At 41.5% G+C, this 21,693-nt stretch overlaps 1 protein-coding gene across 1 annotated transcript in view; it reads left to right on the forward strand.

Moving 5' to 3' along the window:
• Positions 1 to 21,254, forward strand: part of Pkd2 (polycystin 2, transient receptor potential cation channel) — a 42,959-nt gene extending 21,705 nt beyond the window's left edge. The window contains exons 6-15 of the mRNA XM_028867317.2: positions 1,592 to 1,820; positions 5,285 to 5,452; positions 7,984 to 8,165; positions 9,406 to 9,526; positions 14,087 to 14,185; positions 17,088 to 17,209; positions 17,441 to 17,558; positions 17,831 to 17,994; positions 20,074 to 20,221; positions 20,749 to 21,254. Coding sequence (XP_028723150.1) covers positions 1,592 to 1,820; positions 5,285 to 5,452; positions 7,984 to 8,165; positions 9,406 to 9,526; positions 14,087 to 14,185; positions 17,088 to 17,209; positions 17,441 to 17,558; positions 17,831 to 17,994; positions 20,074 to 20,221; positions 20,749 to 20,985 — 1,588 coding nt within the window. The 3' untranslated portion in view covers positions 20,986 to 21,254. The remainder of the gene's footprint in view (positions 1 to 1,591; positions 1,821 to 5,284; positions 5,453 to 7,983; positions 8,166 to 9,405; positions 9,527 to 14,086; positions 14,186 to 17,087; positions 17,210 to 17,440; positions 17,559 to 17,830; positions 17,995 to 20,073; positions 20,222 to 20,748) is intronic.
• Positions 21,255 to 21,693: the final 439 nt, after the last annotated feature.

Here is a 21,693-nt window from a genome sequence, read left to right on the forward strand (position 1 = left end):
TGTAGTGTTGTAAATAGTGAGTGCTATTTAAAATAAAATATAAGAGCAAGGGAAGAGTTAGTCAGTGTTCACCCAACATGCCACATCAGCAACACCCCCAGATCACTCATGTTGGTTATCTGCACATAGATTTCCACAGGAAGTCAGGATATATTCTCATAATATTAGGATTTTGTTGTAATTTTCACATTAAATTCAACTCTGATTTAACAGGTAGTTAGACTTTGCTGGTATTTATATTTATCAACTTTTGCTGAACATAAACATACCTCTTTAAACCAAGTACGTCTTATTAGAAATGAATGAGAATTGATTATAATTGCCAATAAGCTTTTCATAATGATCCCAGTGTTGATTTGAAGAGGATTCTAATAGGCAGGCAACTCTGGCAGACTAGGAAATGTTTTATTTCAGGATGTCTTCAGTGTGGTTTTTTTTTATTGTTGTTGTTGTTTTTGTTTTTGCTTTTTTTAAATTTAATTTAATTTTTTTCTACGTCATCCCTAGAATTCAAAGGTGCCCCGTCAGGGCCATTACTCCATTTCTTTTTAAGTTCCTAGGTGGTTAAGAAGCTCAGAGACCCAGTGGGACATAGGGACTCTGACACACAGGGGCCCCCTGCCTTGTTCACACTAAGGCTGAAATGACACCCGTTGCTTTTAGAATTATTCTGCCTGTCTCTGGTGCTCAACATCAAATAGGGAAATTGACAGGGAATTGATAAGAATTTCCATTTTCCAGAGTCCTGGGTTTGACCTGGTCAATGCTGGAGCCTCTGTGTGTCTTAGAAGCTTGGGTTCTAGGTTTGGCCACTGTCCTGTGGTGGAGGGCATTATGATACCAGCCATGTGACTGGGGGCTTTTGAAACTACATTCTAGTTATGTGGAAGGTGGTTCTTGTAGTTGAAATTTTCCTATGCTCACTCAGCACCAAGGTCCCACAGCCACTTATAAAATTCCTGTGTCCCGCCTGGTCTTCTCAGACCCAAGAAAACACACAGAGGCTTATATTAATTAAAACTGCCTAACCATTAGCTCAGGCCTACCACTGACTAGCTCTTACACTTGAATTCAGCCCATTTTCGTTAATCTGTATGTTGCCACGTGTTCTGTAGCTTTACCAGTGTGACATTACATGCTGCTCCCTGGATGGTGGGCTGGCATCTCCTGACTCAGCCTTCCAGCCTTCCCACAACTTCTGTTTATTGGATCACTGAACTTTCACACCATGAACCTGCACAGTTCAGTTAGGAATGTAGTGAAAACCAGTGCTGTGTTAATATAAAAGAGGGACAGTCTATTCCACGCAGCAGGTGGGTATTGAGTGTCTTGGATACACAGCCTTCCAGGGAAGGGAACTAGCAAACTGAAGACTGATTAGATGTTACTTAGTAACTGAATACATGAGGTAGCCCCATGTTTTATAGTTGTGAAGTGCATGCCCTGTTTCCACCCAGATCATACACTCCCATCTTGAGGTAGCGTGCGGTGGCAGTGGTTTTCACTTCAATAGTACAGGAACAGAGCAGACGCACTTCCTTTCCTAGGTCTAGCATACATTGTGGTGTTAACTGTTCTTTTTGCAATGCAGGTTATTGGTTGAATTCCCAGCCACAGGTGGCGTGGTGCCCTCTTGGCAGTTCCAGCCTGTAAAATTGATCCGCTACGTCACAGCTTTTGATTTCTTCCTGGCAGCCTGTGAGATTATCTTCTGTTTCTTTATCCTTTACTATGTGGTGGAAGAGATACTGGAGATTCGGATTCACAGACTACACTATTTCAGGAGTTTCTGGAATTGTCTGGATGTTGTGATTGTTGTGGTAGGTTGGAGAGGAATGTCGCCATCCCTGCCATGACTCCCTCGTTTCCTGTCTGTATTCCAAAGCCTCTTAACTTGCTGCCTTTAATCTCAGTGTTGGTAATCTTGGTATTTCTATTAGAAAAATCTAAACTTTTATATTAACGTCTGTGTTACAATTTTGTAGTTCTCACTTTGTATGAGAAACCTTTTAATGGGGTTGTTTTTATTGAACCCTGACTTAATCATACAAATAAGTAATTAAATTTACCTTTGGTATGTCATATAAGATTTGTAGACTAAAACTATCTGGAGGGGGGTTGTAATACTTTTCTGCTAGTGAAAATTAATTTTTTTTGCAAGTATCAAATTATGACAAGAAGAAACAACCTGGAAATTTTTGTGTAATGCCGAAGACATCCTGTTGTTTGGAAGTCCTGTCACACAGCCAGAGGGAACAGAATTTAAACCGTATCCATCAGTCACATCCATTGCCTCCTTCCAGAGCCCTCGGTGTAAAAATTCATTTCTCTGAGCTTTTCCTTTTTCAGCAGCATAGACGCTTTTGTCTTCTTGTGTTTTGAAGTGTGTATCAGTGTGACTAATTGTCATATGTTTGAGCCGTCTTTGGGCACAGCTGTGCCCCGGTGTCATTGTGTGTCCTTGCCTCCCAGTCTCACCGTTCCAGTTGGCTCTCAGGAGGGCTGCACTAACCACTGAGATTCTCCTGTCGGCTCTCTCCCTGACAGTAGTCTTTCCTCACTCCAAGTTGAAATTACTAGGCCTTTGTGAACCATGTATTGAATCTTTATCAAGTATTGCCCATTAGAATTTGTTGATAAAACAGAGAACATGCTGTTCATGTGTGAAGGAACAAAAACCTTAAAACACGAGGAAGAACCGTGTGGACAGGTACTGCATAGCAACAGGGGTATTAGCACCATTGATAATAATAATAGGAAAATGGCTTAGACCTTAAGACTCATGTGTGTTTGGCACATTCCCAAGTACTTCTCATAGAGAAATGCTTGTTAAATCCTTAGACTGGCTCTCTCATTTACTCCGCCCCCTCCTAACGGAGGAGTCACGTACATGTGCGCTTCAGAAAGTGCTTTCACTTGAAATGAATGTCCTTTCAAAATATAGCCTGAGACCCAGTAGATGCTGGCTCCTCCCCCTTCATGGTGACCCAGTGGATGCTGGCGCCTCCCCACTTCACGGTGTTCTTGTAACATCACATGGTTACACATGACAAGGCAGTTACTTAAGCCACACATTACTAAAGTGTTAATACTGTGCAAGGTTACAAAAAAGTTAGTACTAACGAAAACAAGGAGACAGGTGTGGAAATTATGTTTCAGAATATTTCTTTATTGGTGATGACAGAGTCCCAGACCATATACATTTAAATTATTCTAGGAAACAATGTTTGGGACTTTAAGGTATAAAGTTGCTTTTTAGCGTATATATAATTATATTCAGGTTGATGGGCATAGAACTGTAAAAAAGTAAGTGCTATATGGTAATTAATTACAGACTTTTTTTAACCAAGTAGTTTCCATATTACCCAAACTAGTCAACAGTGAACATTTTAAATCTCAAATGCCGATCAGTGAAAAAGTTAACTGTGTACCCTAATTTTCTGAATGTGTTCAGTTGTGGTGTGTGTAGAGGTGTAACAGGTATAGCCATGGAAACAAAGACCTGCACAGAATTAAAAAGATACAAATAAGTAGAATTCTAGCTTTTAACATTTGGCTATATTTCTACTTCCTATATAGACCATAAACGTGTATTACATGTTACAAAAATGTTTTTAAAGTCTATCAAGAAAAGTGTATAGTATTATATAGTTCAGGGGTTCATGTTCATATTTCATATCAAACTGGCTTGCTTATCACCTCTTCAAACCACTAATACCCACCCACAGATCATGTCAGGCTTTCTCCTCCCACACCAGTGAACTGCATCACACACACACTTTGGGGACCCCTGGGCTCTTAGTTTCTGACATAGAAGAAGTCAAAGGTGCCTCCCTCCCCCACAGCCATAGCATTGTGCAAGCATCTCTTTGAAGGTTTATTTCCTCCAGCTTTTGTTGTTGTTTGTTTGTTTTGTTTTTGAGACAAGGTTTCTCTGTGTAGCTTTGGGGCCTGTCCTGGATCTCACTCTGTAGACCAGGCTGGCCTTGAACTCACAGAGATCTACCTGGCTCTACCTCCCAAGTGCTGGGATTAAAGGCGTGGGCCACCACCACCCAGCCCTTCCTCCAGCTTTTAATTCTGCTTGAACCTAAGTGCTGCCAGGACTGGATTCAGAAGCTTGGGCTTTTGTGTCTCCTTTGGAGGGAAGGGCATCCCTGCTGGTGCGGCTTGCTTCCCTGGGTCAGGAAAGCTCTGCAAGAGTGCCAGGGCTTGTGTTTTATGCAGCTGAAAATTAAGGCCACCTGAAAAAAAAACCCAACATCTCAAAATCCTGTGGAGATTGTTCCCTGTGTTTTTTTTCTCCAACAAATACACGGAAGCCTCCAGGCTCGTGCCAGTCAGCTAGCTGTGGGTCCTAGCCAATTATCTTTCAGAATTACCGAAAAAAAAAAAAAAAAAAAACAAAACAAAACAAAAAAACAAAACCCAAAAAACAAAAAGCTTTCGAAGTCTAAATTCAAATAATGTTGATGGCTTAGCTTCACTGAGTGAAAACGAGTCATTTATTTAACAAAGACAACATACCAGTCCTGAGCTGTGTTCCAGGTCTTAGAGATGCAGGGATATACAAGACAGCCTAAAGGTCATGTTCTGGTTTGGGAGAAAGGTTTTGTTGTTGTTTTTGTAGCTAGAAATGAGAATTTCGAAGAAAAAAAAAGTTGTGATTTAACAATAAGCATGCTCACAAAAAAAGATCTCTTTTCCTTTCTTCATTCCCTAGTTTGAAAGAAAACTCAAAGAAAGTCGATGTGTGAATGTGATACTGGTTTTCTTTATATTAAAGACATCTTGACTGGATGATAAATTGTCTGAGATTTAAATAAAAGATTATTGGATTTGCTCTAACAACAAAAGGCCCCTCACCCCTTTCAGCTGACATTTTCAGAGCATGCAAGAGCAAAGAAAATATGAACCCCAGCAGGAGAAGGTATAGGACTCAGTAGGAAGCCCTCCTGCCTGAGAAACTGGTTGAGTCTGGTCCTTTAGCTGTGATGGGCAGCTGGGCAGAAAGCCTTCCCTTGTGCGTTTGAGCTTGTTACTGTATGAGTTCCTCTGTGTACATGGATGTACACCCCTCACATGTTTTCAGTTGATTTCTGTCCCTAGGGGGATGTAAGCTGTATGTTGTTTTCATGTTTTAGCTGATGCCTTTGGTGAGTGCTATTGGGTGAGGAATATGGTCAGTCCTCCAATCCATACATCAATGGGGAAAACTAGTCATTTTAGAGTGGATTATCTATTTCTAAAGTGATGTAATGACTATAAATCTTTTGTCTTCCAGTTATCCGTAGTAGCTGTGGTAGTTAACATTTACCGACTGTCAAATGGAGAGGGTCTGCTGCAGTTTCTCGAAGATCGAAGCACTTTCCCCAACTTCGAGCATGTGGCATACTGGCAAATACAGTTCAACAATATAGCTGCTGTCATGGTGTTTTTGGTCTGGATCAAGGTAATTTATGTCATATTTTTTATTTTACTATATATATATCATATATATTTACTATATATGTAATATATAGTATATATTTACTAATATGTATTTATTATACATATTTTATATAGTATATGTATATATGTGATTTATATATTATATATTATATATATATAAACATGAGTCACACAGGCCATTGGAAGACATGGATTTGCCTTATTGGCCAGGTTGACACTGCCAGCCAAGGTTGCTGCATAGTTTTCATCACGTAGATGGCAGCTTCTGTGAACCTTCCTGTAACTGTGGATGAGACAATGTTGGCTGCCCGGATCCTTCTCAGGTCTGAGGAAGCTCTGCCCAGCTGAGGCTGCATCAGAGGCTCTCCTGAACAGTTACTTTCCCACTCATTCTCTGTGTAAACGACAGGGCATCTCATGAACGGTGAGCCTGAGTTCTGGAGATACAGAAAATTTCAGCCATTTTGAGGCAGCTACCGATGTGCCACCTGCCTGGGTTCTGGGACGGTGCTGTGCTCCTGAGCACACGGACAGTGTGCACTTAAACGAAGTTTTTTATATATAACTGAGACCTCAGCTCCTCCGTCCCCATAGTCACATTTTATCCACGTGTTGCTAATGGCGACTGTTTTAGGACCATCACAGCAAGTTCTCAGAAGCAGCTTCCAGAGAGGGTAGCGGCCCTGACACTGCAAGGCCTGGGGCTAACCAAAAACATGGACTTCACGTTGCGTTTCCCATGTTGTCATTCACTGATTACTCGTTCAAGAGAGGCCATCTGCAACACACCAAACTTTGTCATAAAATTCGTAGGAATTGGAGTTGGTGGAGAGGCCTTGGCTGGAACATGGGAGGCCCTGGGTTCCAACCCAGCACTAAAGAATGAGTGAATAAAAAGTAGGAATTTCATTAATAATTAATATTGATGATAACATCCTATAGAGATTTTTATTGTGTCCAGAAGCTGTTCATAAAAGACCATTAAGTGAAACTCTAGAGATTTCTCTCTTGGTGTGCATTTTGAGTTGCTGTCTTATATATTGCATTGCTTCTTAAACACGGCCATTGGATTCTCCCAGGCAGGAACAGTGACTCCTAACGCTCACTCCCATGTGCTCCCTACTGTGAGCTGCATGCATCTTAGCATGTCTTGTCCTGCCTCCTGAGCTCCAGTCTTCGTGGCTACACCCAGATCCTTTGGCACTTGCTCACTAGGCTTCTCAATCGGGCTCGGCTGGCTCCCAGTGCCTCCCAGTCGGTCTGGTGTCTAGGGATAAAAATACCAGTATCTACGTATTTATGTTACTGAAGATGGAAGACAGTTACCCAAAGTTACCCCTACATCGTGGGACTTGGTACATGACAATAATGCACAAAACTATTTTCTGGTTTAGTCCTTTGGGAGACATTATTACTTATTCATCAATCGTACTTATACTTTTTTTTTTTTTTTTTTTTTACTACGTTGTGACTGTGATTTAAGATGTGAACAACATGAGGCAGAAGCTTTGTTCTGCTCCCTGTTCCATTCCCAGCTCTGAGGACAGGGCCTAGCATGAGCTAGGTACTCAACAAATACTTTATACTATGTAGATATAACAGTCTTATTAAATAAGAAACAGAGCCAAATGCAGAGTTAAAAGCCCAAGAGGTCAGAGCAGTAGCTAAGAGCTGAGACTTAAAACCGCCTTCTTACCCTTTCTGACGCTGTCGTCCCAGCCCTGAGGACAGGACCTAGCACAGCTAGGTACTCAACAGAGACTTTACACTGTTCCATTCCCAGCCCTGAGGACAGGACCTAGCACAGCTACGTACTCAACAAATACTTCACACTGTTCCATTCCCAGCCCTGAGGACAGGACCTAGCATGAGCTAGGTACTCAACAAATACTTTTTTGAATGGCAAGATAGATATTCCTAGACTTGAAAGAGACAAAAAGTGAGTAATATCTCACCTATTTTTCTTTACTATGATAAATAAAATTATATAATACCATTTTCACCATTTTATATGCGTACTCCAGAAGCATGAAATACATACAGCACAGTGTTGTATCTGTCACTGCTGTATATTACCATTTTTGTAATCCCAACAGGAAATGCTATATCCCAGCACATCAACTTTCCAATGTATTCTTTTTTTCTTTTTGATTTTTTTCGAGACAGGGTTTCTCTGTGTAGTTTTGGTACCTGTCCTGGATCTTGCTCTGTAGACCAGGCTGACTTCAGACTCACAGAGATCAGCCTGGCTCTGCCTCCCAAGTGCTGGGATTAAAGGCATGCACCACTACCACAGCCCGGCTTTCCATTGTATTTCTTATCCCAGTGAATTTGACTATTCAGAGTGCCTCACAGATGGAGGCATACAACATTTGAGGTTTTGCATCTGCCTTATTTCATCTAGCATGCTTTCAAAGTTCATGTCATAGCCAGTAACAAAGTCCATACCCTCTTATTATAGAATAGTTCCATTGTATATGAAGAGCACATTGTATCATCTACTCATCTAATGACAATGTCCTCCTTTTACAGCTCTTCAAATTCATCAACTTTAACAGGACCATGAGCCAGCTCTCCACAACCATGTCCAGATGTGCCAAAGACCTCTTTGGTTTCACCATTATGTTCTTCATTATTTTCTTGGCCTATGCTCAGCTGGCATACCTTGTCTTTGGCACTCAAGTTGATGACTTCAGTACTTTCCAAGAATGTATGTAAGTATCTATGAGATGAAACAAAAGGTTCTTTTTTCTATAAATGTATGAAATTGTCAAATAATATTTTTAAAATGTATAAAGTTTAATCAGTTCACAGCATTCCTAACGCCAAAATATTATTCTTATCACTATTTGACTAGCAAATGTTAAGAATAAAGACAGATTGAATTCCTGTTCTACAAACATCATCTGACCAAAGAAAACACGGTGTTTGGAAATGTTGGTTCTTAGGGAAGTAGTCTTCAAGTAGTGAGATAGAGTGGAATCACTGTAGAAGGAAAGCACTATTCCAAAGACCAAGGTCTTCTCCACACCCAGCAGAAGTGGGGGTGTTAAATGGCCATTTGCAGGGGAGGTACACATGGGTGGCATGCTTAGCCCTGGGCTCCATCCGAGGGCTCCGTCCTCCTTCCCGCTCTCTGCACATAAGGAGGCCATTTCCCTGCATTTTCGTTCCTCTTGTATATCGTTGCCTTGTATCTTAAATTTCAACCTCTAAGAGATAAAATATGTTTCTAGTATTGTAGAAGAAACTAAAACCAGTTCACAAATCTTCAGTCTTTTTCTAGTGTTTCCAAATATACCAGAAAAAAAATTTAAATAAAAAAAAACCAAAAAGACCAACAATATTCTGAATTACAGTTGTGTGCCATTCACAAAGTTACTTGGTAGTTAGGGAAAGAGTAGATCATGAAACTGGGAGTTAGTGTGACTTGTGGATGGGGATCCCTAGTTAGTCTTGCTGTTGAGGAAAGCCAAAAAAGGAAATGATGTCACTGATAGTGTCTAGCCGCTGTGACCTCACTTTGAGTGACTGTGAGAAAACTGGACCTTTGAACTCTACAATTTTGGCCATTTTTCAATATGTGTTTTGTCATCGTTGTTTTTATTTAAAGATATGTTAACTTCAGACCAAGTGTGACTATAAAGATTTGAGTTACCAGGTTTAACCCAGGTTATATAGTCTTACTCTATAAACCATCTAATAATCAGGTTTGATATGAAGTAGAAATGACATATGTCATATGAAACCACGTTACTAAAAGGCATTGTCAATTGACAGTTCAAGTAGCAAGACTTCCCCGAAGAGGCCGGCAGTTTCCGGTTTCTTGGCAGCTCTCCCGAACTCCCTAGACTGTCCCGGCGTTTCATAAAGACATGAAATCATCTTTAATACATGTTCGTCCGCAGCTGGACACTGTTTGGTTTTGTCTTGTGTTCTGTTTTGTTTCCCTAGCTTCACTCAGTTCCGCATCATTTTGGGTGATATCAACTTCGCAGAGATTGAGGAAGCTAACCGAGTTTTGGGACCACTTTATTTCACTACATTTGTGTTCTTTATGTTCTTCATTCTTTTGGTATGTATATGTATATTTTTTTATAGTGAGGTGATTTAAACTTTGTGCTCATGAATCACCACCTTCCCTTTTCTCTCATGCTTGGTCACCCATCATCTCAAATAAACATGTGGAAAACAGAAAAAAAAATGTTGATTCTAGAAAACTTATTTTTTTCATTGATTTTTAGTTTTTGGTTAATAATTTGTTTTTCCCATGGTCTTTCAATCATCTACAAATGTGTATCTAACCACTATAAAAATAATTACAAGTGCAGATTTATCAATTTCCTAAATGGCAGTTTGCCTGAGCAGTAGGACATGCTTACCTGCTTACACAGCACAGTGTCACCTACTGCCTCTTAGTCAGTTGCTAGTGTGACTTTCCATTCCTGCCTTTTCTTTGAGAAAATAGGAACTTACAAAGCAACTTAGAAATAGGACATCAAGAGTCATAGCTGGGTGAATTATCACATGTCAAGGCTAAGGTAATATTTCAACCTTCTCATAGCCCACAGGCCTATACACTGCCTATAAAGAATCTGCATCTGTTAAACTTAAAAGTAAATCTAACAGTAATTAGGAGTTGCTCCCAGAATACATTTTAAAATACCTTTGAGTCTCTTGATTTATAACAACTTTTTACCATTTACTTTAAGATTTTTTTTAGGTGTTTTGTGGTTTTCTTAACATTTATACATTCTACTTGTCTGGTGAAAAAGTATTAAGCGAAGTTAGCTTAACTGAGGAAGAAGGTATATTTCATCCAAACACTATCATTTTTCAGATTTTCCTTTCTGGAGGTTTGAATGATTCAATTTAGGTGTCTCATCTCTGCAGTCTCCCCAGGTATCCCGTTTCGGCAGATGGTGCTCATTAAGTCTTAGATAACCACTCATGGGACAAGGTCCCGAGAAGTCCATTCCTTCACACCCTGATTTTTTGCCAGTATCGTGGCCAGATTTGAACTTACCTCATTAACTGACCTCTTCCTGCTACAGATTAAGGAAAAAGTAGGGGTTGACAAGGCTTTGTTTCCCTCTCACGTGGGCAGTCCTTTGGGTTCTGGGGCTCCGGGCTCTCTGCTAAGATCTTTATAAGCATGAGGTGCATCCTGCGGCAGACCCCTCAGCTGTCCTCTGCCGCCTGTGAGGACACAGTGTGGCTGAAGTGCTCAAAGGAGAACTTGGTGATTGTGCTGCACTAGACGCTGCCACCTACAATCTAGGTGCTCTCGTCCTCTCATGAAATCAAACCCCAGAACGTGAAAGAATTCTCAGTGCTTCTCAGACTGCCTCACAAAGGCCTTCACTAGCCACCACCTATGTCTACTGGGTGGAAATCTCACAGAACCCACACTTTAATTCGCTTTGACTGAGATATATGTAGCCATCATTTAAGCATTTGAAAGCGAAAATAGAATGTTAGATATCTGGGTAAGGAGAGTGAAAATCAAAGCCTTATTTTAACTGAAATTACCTGTGCTCGGAATGGAGCACACACTCATGGGTGTATGTATAGTTTATGTTCTGTTTTAATTTCTGGTGTCCAATATTAAGCAATAGTCTTCCTTATTGATAGGGATGTATAGTTCCCCACTAAAATAAGAGTCTTAATTTTCATTCACCAGTCACTGGATGAATATTGCCTGAGCCACTGTATTCTTTTTTTTTTTTTTTTTTTTTTTTTTGGTTTTTCGAGACAGGGTTTCTCTGTGTAGTTTTGGTGCCTATCCTGGATCTCACTCTGTAGACCAGGCTGGCCTCGAACTCACAGAGATCCGCCTGGCTCTGCCTCCCGAGTGCTGGGATTAAAGGCGTGAGCCACCACCGCCCGGCGAGCCACTGTATTCTTATACAGATGGTCTGGGTCATATAGAGTGTAAACTACAGTGTTTGTGCATTCGGTAATGTGTTATACAGCCGAGGAGCCGTGAAAAGGGAAACAGAGCCTGGACTTCCTCTGATTCTGTGGATTTGTGTGGGGAAAGCAGACATAGTTAACTATACCCCTGCAGCTATAAGCCAATTGCCAGATACAGACAAACAGCGTGCAGGAGACGGAGCTGGTTTACTAGGTGCTTTGAGAAAGTGTGTGGCAAACTCACGGGAATACTCATTACCCCCGGGGAGGAACGATGTTAGGAAAAGCAGGTAGACACTGGTGGGTGACAGCAGCTGTAGTGATGAGCACTTAGAGCTGTCATAGCACCTATCCTGAGCACGGCGTGGATTATCTCACTAACCAACACAAGCAGTTTTTAAGGGCGGCACTGTTACTTTTTCCATCTTACAAATGCAATGCAAGGAGCCAGGGAGAGGGCTGGGTGTGTGAAGTGCTTTCTGCTCAAGCCTAAGGGTCCAAGTCCAGGTCCCCAGCCCCCACGTGAATGTGGTTCAGACATGGCAGCCAGCCTGTTGTCCCAGAGCTCAAAGAGATGGAAACAGGATCCCTTGAACAAATGGCTAGATAGACTAGCCAAATGAGGGAAGCTCTGGGTCAAGGGAAAGACCCCGTGTGGATACATCAGGTGGAGGGAGAAGTGAGTGGGAAGGCATCCTTGTGGCTGCCACACACACCTGTATGGGTGAGCATACCTGGGCTGCCTCCCAACACATACATAAAGAGAAAAGAAATGCAGGACAAATTCTTAATACGAGTGGGCCAAATCATCCTAGCGCTCAGGAGATAGTGGCAGGCAGGTATGTGTGAGTTTGAGGCCAGCCTGGTACACAGGTAAGGGAGGTGCTGTTAAAACAAACAAACAAACAAACAAACAAAAAAAAACACTTGTATTAAACTATAATCTCAAACAGCAAAGAGATAATTTTATTTTAAAATAAGTCAGACACGGTCTTGGGAGATGGCTGATTGGGTAAGAATGATTGCTCTGAGAACATGAGAACCTGAATTTGCATCTCCAACAGTCAAGTAAAATGCCAGAAATGGCTGCCTGTGCCCGCACAGCACCCTCCACCTTCCGGGGCACCAGGAAGTGGGAGTTGACAAGTGGATTCCTGCATTTTGCTGTTCAGCCAATGTAGCCAACGAGTGAGCTTCAGGTTAGTGAGAGGTCCTGTCTCAAGACAGTAAGACGGAGACAAGATAAGACGCTTGCTCTGACCTTTGCCTCTGCACTTGTTGGTGCACACATATGCACACCTGCATTCACACAACACTTACACACAGGTCAGACAACATGTGTGGGCCATGCCATGTTTGCTGGAGGTGGAAGCTGGATTAGACTGCCCTGTCTCCCTGGTTCGTGTCTCTGTCAAGGAAGAGTTACAAGTGAGGGACGGACGGTGTGGAAGTTTACTACAGAAAGTTTCCACTTGAAGAGTGAGTTCGGGTTTCCTGAGAGAGCCCCAGATTACAGGCTTCCCTTCCCGGGTTTTAGATGATTCTGGGGCTCGAGATTCCAGGTTACCCACACACGAGGTTCAGCTGACTGGGTCAGGGTGCTTCCTTTCATTGTTGTGTGAGGGTTCCGGTTGGAAGGTCTGACGTGGTGGCTACCGTGGAAGTTGTTTTAACACAGGGCCATTTGGCTGTTGGGGAGCCCAGCTGTGTTACTAGCAGGAGGTAAATGGTGGGGTTTCCTTTGTCTTCTGCTTCCTTCCTGGGTGCTGTTGTTGTTGTTTGATCTCTTCCTGATTTCCTGGTAATTCCTGTCATCTCTTCCCAGTCACACCAAGACAAGAACCCGAGTTTGATGAGCTCTAAAGTCTTCATCTTTTCACAAAGATTTTCTTGGTCTTTATACGGGGTCTACTCTGTGCCTGTTACTGAAGTCATTTCAATTCTTAAAATATGTCCCGTGTACCTCACCTGAGTGTATGACAAAACTTGGAAAAAGTTTAATTAATTCGATTGTTCTACACAGTAACTTCAGTGTTTTAAAAGTAGAAAACAATAATAATTCTACCATCTGTACATAAATACATTAATACTTTGTAGCTTTTTATTGTTTCTTTGCAAAATATATCAAAAAATGTGTTCTAACTTCTGTTATAAAACATTTTGACCAAGAACAACATGAGGAGGAAAAGGTTTACTTGCCTTACATGCTGCATACAGTCCTTCACTGAAGACAGTTAGTGCAGGAGATCAAGGCTGGAACCCGAGGCAGGAATTGACTGAACCAGAGACTACGCTGCATGCTGGCTTGTTCCCACGGCTTCTTCAGCATGCTTGCTTATGCAGCCCAGGACCACTGCCTGGCGCATGGCTAGTGCTGGCCACTGCCCTCTCACACCAATCACCAGTCAAGAAGATGCTCACAAACTCCCCCTACAGGCCAGTCGATGGAGCCAGTTTTTCAGTTGAGGCTCCCTCTTCCCAAGGGACTCTAGTTTGTGTTGGGCTGACCACACCCAACCAGCACAGCGTGGTTTTATTAAGTGAGACTTCCTTTGGTATGACTTAGTGGAGAAATACTGCTTCAAAGAGTATGAGAGTAAAACTTATCAGTGACTTTATGATTATTCAGCTTTGGTAAAAAGGTGAACGAAAAGGCATGTGTCAATGTTTAGACTGCTTTCAAAATATATTTGAGTTTTGTCCTCTGTTTTACAAACAGAACATGTTTTTGGCCATCATCAATGATACTTACTCGGAAGTGAAATCGGATCTGGCCCAGCAGAAGGCAGAAATGGAACTCTCAGACCTTATCAGAAAGGTAGGCCATACCCCAATCCCCACAACTTTTTTCCTATGTAAAAGGAACATTATTTTAATCAGCTTACCAAATCAACACTGATTCCCTGAAATTACTTGAAGTGAAGGATAGATCTCTTTATTTTAGAAATAAATGTTTCCTTTGGCGAGAGGCTTGATAGATAGGCTAGGACTTAAATTCTGAGGATTCTTTTATGGTCTAAATTCAATTTTAAAATAATCTTTTTGGTTCTTAATTGCTCAGTGCCCCAGAATCCTGAGTTCACAACAGGCTGAAAAGGGGGCGGGGGTTGCGGGGACACACGCATCTAATTCCACCCTTGTCTCTGTTACCACTTGAACTGAGACAGAAGGAGGCAGTGACTCTCCTTTCACCTCTAGCCTTTCTGTGTAGAAAACTGGAAGAAAAGATTCCCGATCAGACCACAGCTTGGGGGCTGAGGACTTCCTTCACACCTTCTCAACAAGCGTGTCATAGTAATCGTTAACTAGATGGTAGGGAAGTGCTTTGTTCTTCTCACTGTGGCTCCATTGGGCTTAAATAAAAATAAATAAGAGCACACAACACCCTCCCGTCATGATAGGGTGGAATCGCTGCTTTACTGCTTTTCTGTTCAAGCTTAAGCCCCCTTGTGTGTGAATTCTGCTTTAAGGGAAAACTTCAGTTACATAAAGTCCCTTGGACAGACCCTGAGTACCCGTTGTCTTGGGTTCTACCCCACAGTTGATGGCGTTTGACTACTCTTTTTAGTGTGAACATAAGCACTCCACTTGCAGAGTTTTGATATTTATGAAATTTAATTACTACATTGTTATGTAACATCAGGCCTTCAACAACAGGATTCAAATTTGTTTTGTCACAAAATATTGTGGGAGACAGCGCAAAGTGCGATCTGTTAGCTATTTAGTCTACAGATGACCACCTAAGTAACGTGTGTATCTTCCTCAGTGGCCAGGTTATGACCCTTCCTTCTGTTGCTGACCGGCCACTGCACAGCTCTGCTTTAGTTCACACACCACAAAGCAGGTAGTGTTGCTCTCCTGTCCCCCTGCATCTTTTAATAAAAAGGAGAGCAGAGGAAGTGGCTCAGTGGTTAGGAGCACTTGCTGCTCTTTCAGAAGATTGGCATTTGGCTCCCAGCACCCTCGTGGAAGCTCACAACTGACCGTAACTCCAGTTCAGGGATCTTGACACCTTCTAGCCTCTGTGAGAACCCACGGGCACTTGTGCATAAATACACACATGCATGCACACACATAAATAAATAAAATATTTTTTTTTTTAAAGTGAGAAGCCTGGCTGAGAAAAAGAGGATGGGCCAACAAAAATAAAAGCACAGCAGAGAAACAATACTTTTCAATGGGAGAGTGGTCACAGCCACTGTGTGAAGGATCCAGGCAGACAGCTGAAGTAATTTAGCTAAGATCAGTTTATCAACAAATAAATAATACACATTATAATGGAAATACATTGATGCTTGCAAATAACATCACTTTAAAGTAACTCTTAGCAGGGTGTCTTAGTCACTGTTCTGTTGCAGTGAAGAGACAGTGTGACCAAGGCAACTTATCGGGAAAGCATTTAATTGGGAGTTATTTAGAGTTTCAGAGGCTGAGCCCATGATTGTTATTGTGGGGAGCATGGCATCAGGCAGGCAGACCTGGTACTGAGCAGTAGCTGAGAGTTCACATCTTATCTGTGAGTTGGAGGCAGAGAGAGAGAGAGAGAGAGAGAGAGAGAGAGAGAGAGAGAGAGAGAGAGAGAGACTGGGAATGGTGTGAACTTTTGAAACCTCAAAGCCTACCCACCCCCAGTGACATACCAACAAGGCCACACCCAGTTCTTTCCAAATAGTTTCACCAACTGTGGACCAAGCATTTAAATATATGATATGATGGGAGCCATTATCATTCAAATAGAGAGATGTTTTTCAATAATAGATGAGAAAAATAAAAAATATTAGGAGCTGATCTGTCTGTAGAGAAGGTGTGATAATTCACCAACATAGCAAATGTGTTCAGCTTACATTTAAGGGAGATGACAGCATCATAGAAGAAAAGCCCTGTTCAGAATCCTGGATATGTTTACAAAGAAGTTAAAGACTTTTGTTTTCAGAGCTCTTAATATTTTAAGTTTCCTTGCCTTAGTAAATATTGGACTTGGTTTTATATTTCTATAAATACTGAATATAGAATTATAAATAAATTCATACCAAGGTGATTTTTTTAATGTTTTAATAAATTAAAGCTTGTAAAACAGTTAATTTTGTTCTTGATTGCTCAGTCCACTTTGTGCAATTTCAGCTCTGCTTACCACACAAAGCAAAATCTCTCCCTGCTTCACTTCCGCAGTCCTGGGTCTGAACCCGGGCTCACAAATGACTGGCAGACACTTGATCACTAGAGTGTTTCTTTAGCATTGCCTCTAGTTTCTGGAAAATCCTCAGGCTTATTTCACTGGCTTTAAAAATATATATTTTTACCTATAAGAAAATTCCTTACTATTATATGAAAAATAAACAGTCCATAGCTGCTTCACATTCCCTGCATTCTGGGGAGCCAACAGTTATGTGATTCATAGTGGTATACGTTTGAAATATAAACATATATATTTAACTTTATATTTCAAATGTAAACACACACACACACAACACACACACACACACACACACACACACACACACACACACACGGAAAAGGTCCTTAGTTCCTGACTTATTGAAAGATACTGAGTTTTCTACAAGTTTTATAGAAAACTGAGATTATTCATTACTCATTCGCGAACACATTTTTCTTAAATTGCTGTCTTCTACCAAGTGTTGAATTTTCGTTTCACTTTAACTGAAAGACAAAAGGAGAATAAAAAACAAAATTATGTCTTTTTTCTCTTTTCTTTTCAATAGGGCTACCAAAAAGCATTGGTCAAACTAAAACTTAAAAGAAATACTGTAGATGACATTTCAGAGAGTCTACGGCAAGGTGGGGGCAAGTTAAACTTTGATGAGCTTCGACAGGACCTGAAAGGGTGAGGGCCGCACTGCTAGACCCTGGGAGTGCCTATTGTACATGTTAATCCGTGACTGACGAGAAGATGTTTCTTCCCCAAGTACTGGTAGAGAAATATTTTTCATTTGGGGAAGCAGGTATTTTTCTGGAACATGCTGTATGTCTCCCTTCCTCCTGCGTTCTGATGTTTCAGTGGTCGGGCTGGACCATGCACCAAAGAAATTCACCTCAGTCCTCTCAAAACTTTCAGGAAAGGCCATACGGATGCAGAAATTGAGGCCATATTCACTAAATATGACCAGGATGGTGATCAGGAACTGACAGAACGTGAGCATCAACAAATGAGAGATGACTTGGAAAAAGAGAGGGTGAGTACTTTAGGGGATGACTGGGCTCAGCATCCCCATATACTAATTACTGTTTTCTCTTCCTTCCTCTTCCCTCCCTACACCCTCAACCTACACATTGGTAGCTTGCTTATTCACTTCGTTTATTCCTGCTTTAAAATGTCAATCCATGAAATAACTGTAGAAAACCAGTCTGGAGGACAACCCATTTTCTCCTGGCCCAAGAGCTTGGTAAAATTTTTTGTGAAGTCTTGGTATGTTGGCCCCTCACTGGAAGACTCCACATTCTTTAGGAGGACCTGGACTTGGAACATAGCTCTTTACCTCGTCCCATGAGCAGCAGAAGTTTCCCAAGAAGCCTGGATGACTCTGAGGAGGAGGATGACGAAGACAGTGGACATAGCTCCAGGAGAAGGGGCAGCATCTCCAGCGGGGTTTCCTATGAAGAGTTCCAGGTGTAAGTACAAACGTTTTCCCAGCTTTGTTGACCAGTGTCAACATGAGATGACGCGGCTTCTCATGGAGTTAGACATCTACTTCTCTTCGTGACTAATACCATTTCTTTCAAATAAGTTTTAGAGTATTTTTCTTTTCATAAAAGATCTTCATTATCAGAAAATATGGAAGCAGAGAAAACATTAATATCCTCTGTGTTCTTTCCAACCAAAACATCTTAGCAAATTTTAGAGTCTGTGTCTCCTTTTACATGTGTGTGTCAGTGTTTTTACATGTCCTACGGCCTAACACAGGGTCTGTCCTTGAGGAGAAAGTTCATTCTGCTGCTCCTCAGGGTTCTGTAGATGGCTGTCGGTTGCTGTCTCCTGTTTTCTGTTGATGCTCTGCATGTTTACTTCTGCTTTTGAAAGTGAGGTAATCACGTCTCTGTCATTATTATTCACATATCCCTGTAATTCAAGAAGGTTCCGCTCAGTGTAGTTTGAAGCTGTTGGGTACATACATGTTCGTAACAAGTAAGTCCCCGTAGATCAGGCCTCCTTTCACTATGTCTTTATCTTCAGTGAGATGCGCTGTGTCCCTCCTGAGAATGCAGCTCAGTGAAATTCTTTGTACATCATAAACCAGCTTTTTTCTTGGTGCTTTCATTCTTTCTTTGTTTTTATCTTTGTGTACCTTCACTGTGTATGTCTAGATGTGCAGCTCTGAGTTTATCCTACTTGTCATTTTGAGTGTCTCGAATTTGCAGCTTTTCTCATCAAACCTGGGGAAAGTATTATTTGAAGATATGTTAGTCATGCATTTTTAAATGCCACAAGCTCTCACTTTTCTGTATTTGCCTTTTTGATAAATGGTTTTCATTTGTCTTATTATATTCATAAGATTTCTAGACCTTTAAAAGGATTGAGTTTTTAAAAATAATTTTCAACAGCTAACCTTGTTAGTATTCTTTTTTTTTTTTTTTTTTTTTTTTTCTTTTTGAGACAGGGTTTCTCTGTGTAGTTCTGGTGCCTGTCCTGGAACTCACTCTGTAGACCAGGTTGGCTTCAAACTCACAGAGATCCGTCTGACTCTGCCTCCCAAGTGCTGGGAATAAAGGCGTGCGCCACCACCACCCTGCTAGTATTCTTATACTAGCATTTGAGAGGTTGTCCCCAGGTCATACAGTCAGTGGTTGTATACTGACCTAGTATGTGAGACACTCTTCAGTCACTAGGATCACAAGGAGAGGGACCAGGGAGGGAGAATTCAAATTGTTGCCATTTGACATATTTTAAGGCATTTAAATATTTTCATTCAAAATAATAAGATGTTAAAAGAGCGGGCTGGAGAGATGGCTCAGTGGTTAAGAGCACTGGCTGTTCTTCCAGAGCTCCTGAGTTCAGTTCCCAGCAACCACATGGTGGCTCACAACCATCTGTAATGAGATCTGGTGCCCTCTTCTGGCGGGCAGGTGTACATGCAGATAGAACACTATACATAATAAACAAATCTTTGCCGGGCGGTGGTGGTGCATGCCTTTAATCCCAGCACTCGGGAGGGATCTTTGTGAGTTCGAGGCCAGCCTGGTCTACAGAGTGAGATCCAGGAAAGGCGCAAAGCTGCACAGAGAAACCCTGTCTCAAAAAACCAACAACAACAACAAAAAAATGTTAAAAGAGCACCCTATTTTCTAACAGTTTTATTAACTTGTAATTCTATTTGAGGAAATGTGACACAGTACAATTTCTGGTGTCACTTTAGACACCTATTTTATAAATGAATTGTTTATTTACATGATCTCCTACTGGTTGTTTGGCATAGCCACTATTCAGTGCTGTGCTATGAAAAGCAACTCTGTATGTGTGAATAAATTTGTAACACAAAATGACATATATGAAATTTCATTTAGACACAATTTTATTGGCAAGAGGATGGAGGTTATCATTCCCACAAGCAGCTTATAACAGTTTGTCTCTAAGTCTTGCGAACACTTAGAAAGTGTTTCCTGTTTCACACTGTCTGGCGTTTCTATGGAAGAGTCAGGTGGGTTGAAGGACAAGGAGACGTGACCTGCTGTGTCCGATGTCATCCCCTGCAGACTGGTGAGACGTGTGGACCGCATGGAGCACTCCATAGGCAGCATCGTGTCCAAGATTGATGCTGTCATTGTCAAGCTTGAGATCATGGAGCGGGCCAAGCTGAAGAGGCGAGAGGTGTTAGGACGGCTGCTGGATGGGGTGGCTGAGGTAAGTAGTCGTGAGCCTAAGCTCCCTGGGGGACAAGGTATTCATTGATAGAGATGGGCACCCATGACACCTTCCATTTGGAAATATTGAAGAAGAATAAAAACCATTTAAAGTTACATTTACATAATTCACAAATATTGTTTCTGTTCACTTTTATTTTCAGATTTTTTTCCCCCTTAAGCAGAAACATTCTTTAGTTCTGTAGAGCATAAAGGTAGTCATCACATGTCATAACACTTAATGTGATGCTTGTCTTCCTCCTTATGTAACCTTAGATCAAATAATAATCTGGAGGCAGGACTCTTGATAATCCACCCTCTGAGAGTACTACCAGCAGTGGGGGATACAATTAAGTGAGGAATCATTCTGCGGACTCTCAGAACTGTTATTGCACACTGTCTCTAGCTGCAGTCTTACATAACTACAGCTTATTTCACCTAAAATTCCTAACTCAGTTTCTGTGCAGATTATGTAGCATACAGCATGCAGTGCCCAGGTTTCTGCCATGTCTTTGATTTCCTTGTTAGGATGAGAGGCTGGGTCGTGACAGTGAGATCCACAGGGAGCAGATGGAGCGCCTGGTACGGGAAGAGTTGGAGCGCTGGGAATCGGATGATGCAGCATCCCAGACAGGTCATGGTCTAGGCACACAAATGGGACTCAACGGTCAGCCTCACCCCAGAAGTTCCCGGCCTCCTTCCTCCCAGTCTGCAGAGGGCCTGGAAGGTGGAGGTGGAAATGGAAGTGCCAATGCCCATGTGTAATAATCCACGAGTGTTTGTATGTGTGTTCCCGAGATCCCAAGAGGTGGGTGTCAGGTAGGACAATGGCAGTTATGGTATTTATACGCCCGGCTACGTGATGATGCTGGTCTTTGTGACCAATTGTTATAGTTTTCTGCACTTTTAATTTATTTTACGTAAACTTTACCCATGATTCAAGGAAGATTGTTTTACTTTTTCTCATATGAGAAATCTAGATGTAAATACTGAGTTCAGAAGACAAAAAAACAAACAAACAAAAAAACAAAAAACTGAAAGTACACCCAGCTGCTGCCCTACCCAAGTCTTCAGGAGACCGTGAAGTAGCCTTTAAAAGCTGCTCTGAGTTCATGTCCAGCCCCCGCAGTCAGCAGTGGCAGGCCTGTACAGTGCGGTAAGGAAAACCAGACATTTCCTTCCACTCAGAAGTAACTTGGGAGCTTACTGCAAACTTCCTTCTAAGAGAGGAGTCTTATTTCACCACCAACCTTTCTGGGGTGAACTTTTCTCAAAAACGAAGTAGGAGAGAACTCCAAAGCAAAGTATGGATGTGTAGCCATTGTTAAACTGTGTATGAACAGTTGAGATAGATGTTAAGTGCTGTCCCTTTTTGCTATTATATTCTGAGTTTGTGGGACTAACCATATCGTTTATTTTTTGTGTTATTTAGCTTTTGTTGGAAATTTGGTAAGAAAAGCCAAAAAGATAAAT

This window comes from Peromyscus leucopus, chromosome 10 (genome assembly GCF_004664715.2).
Source record: "Peromyscus leucopus breed LL Stock chromosome 10, UCI_PerLeu_2.1, whole genome shotgun sequence".
Classification (NCBI taxonomy): domain Eukaryota; kingdom Metazoa; phylum Chordata; class Mammalia; order Rodentia; family Cricetidae; genus Peromyscus; species Peromyscus leucopus.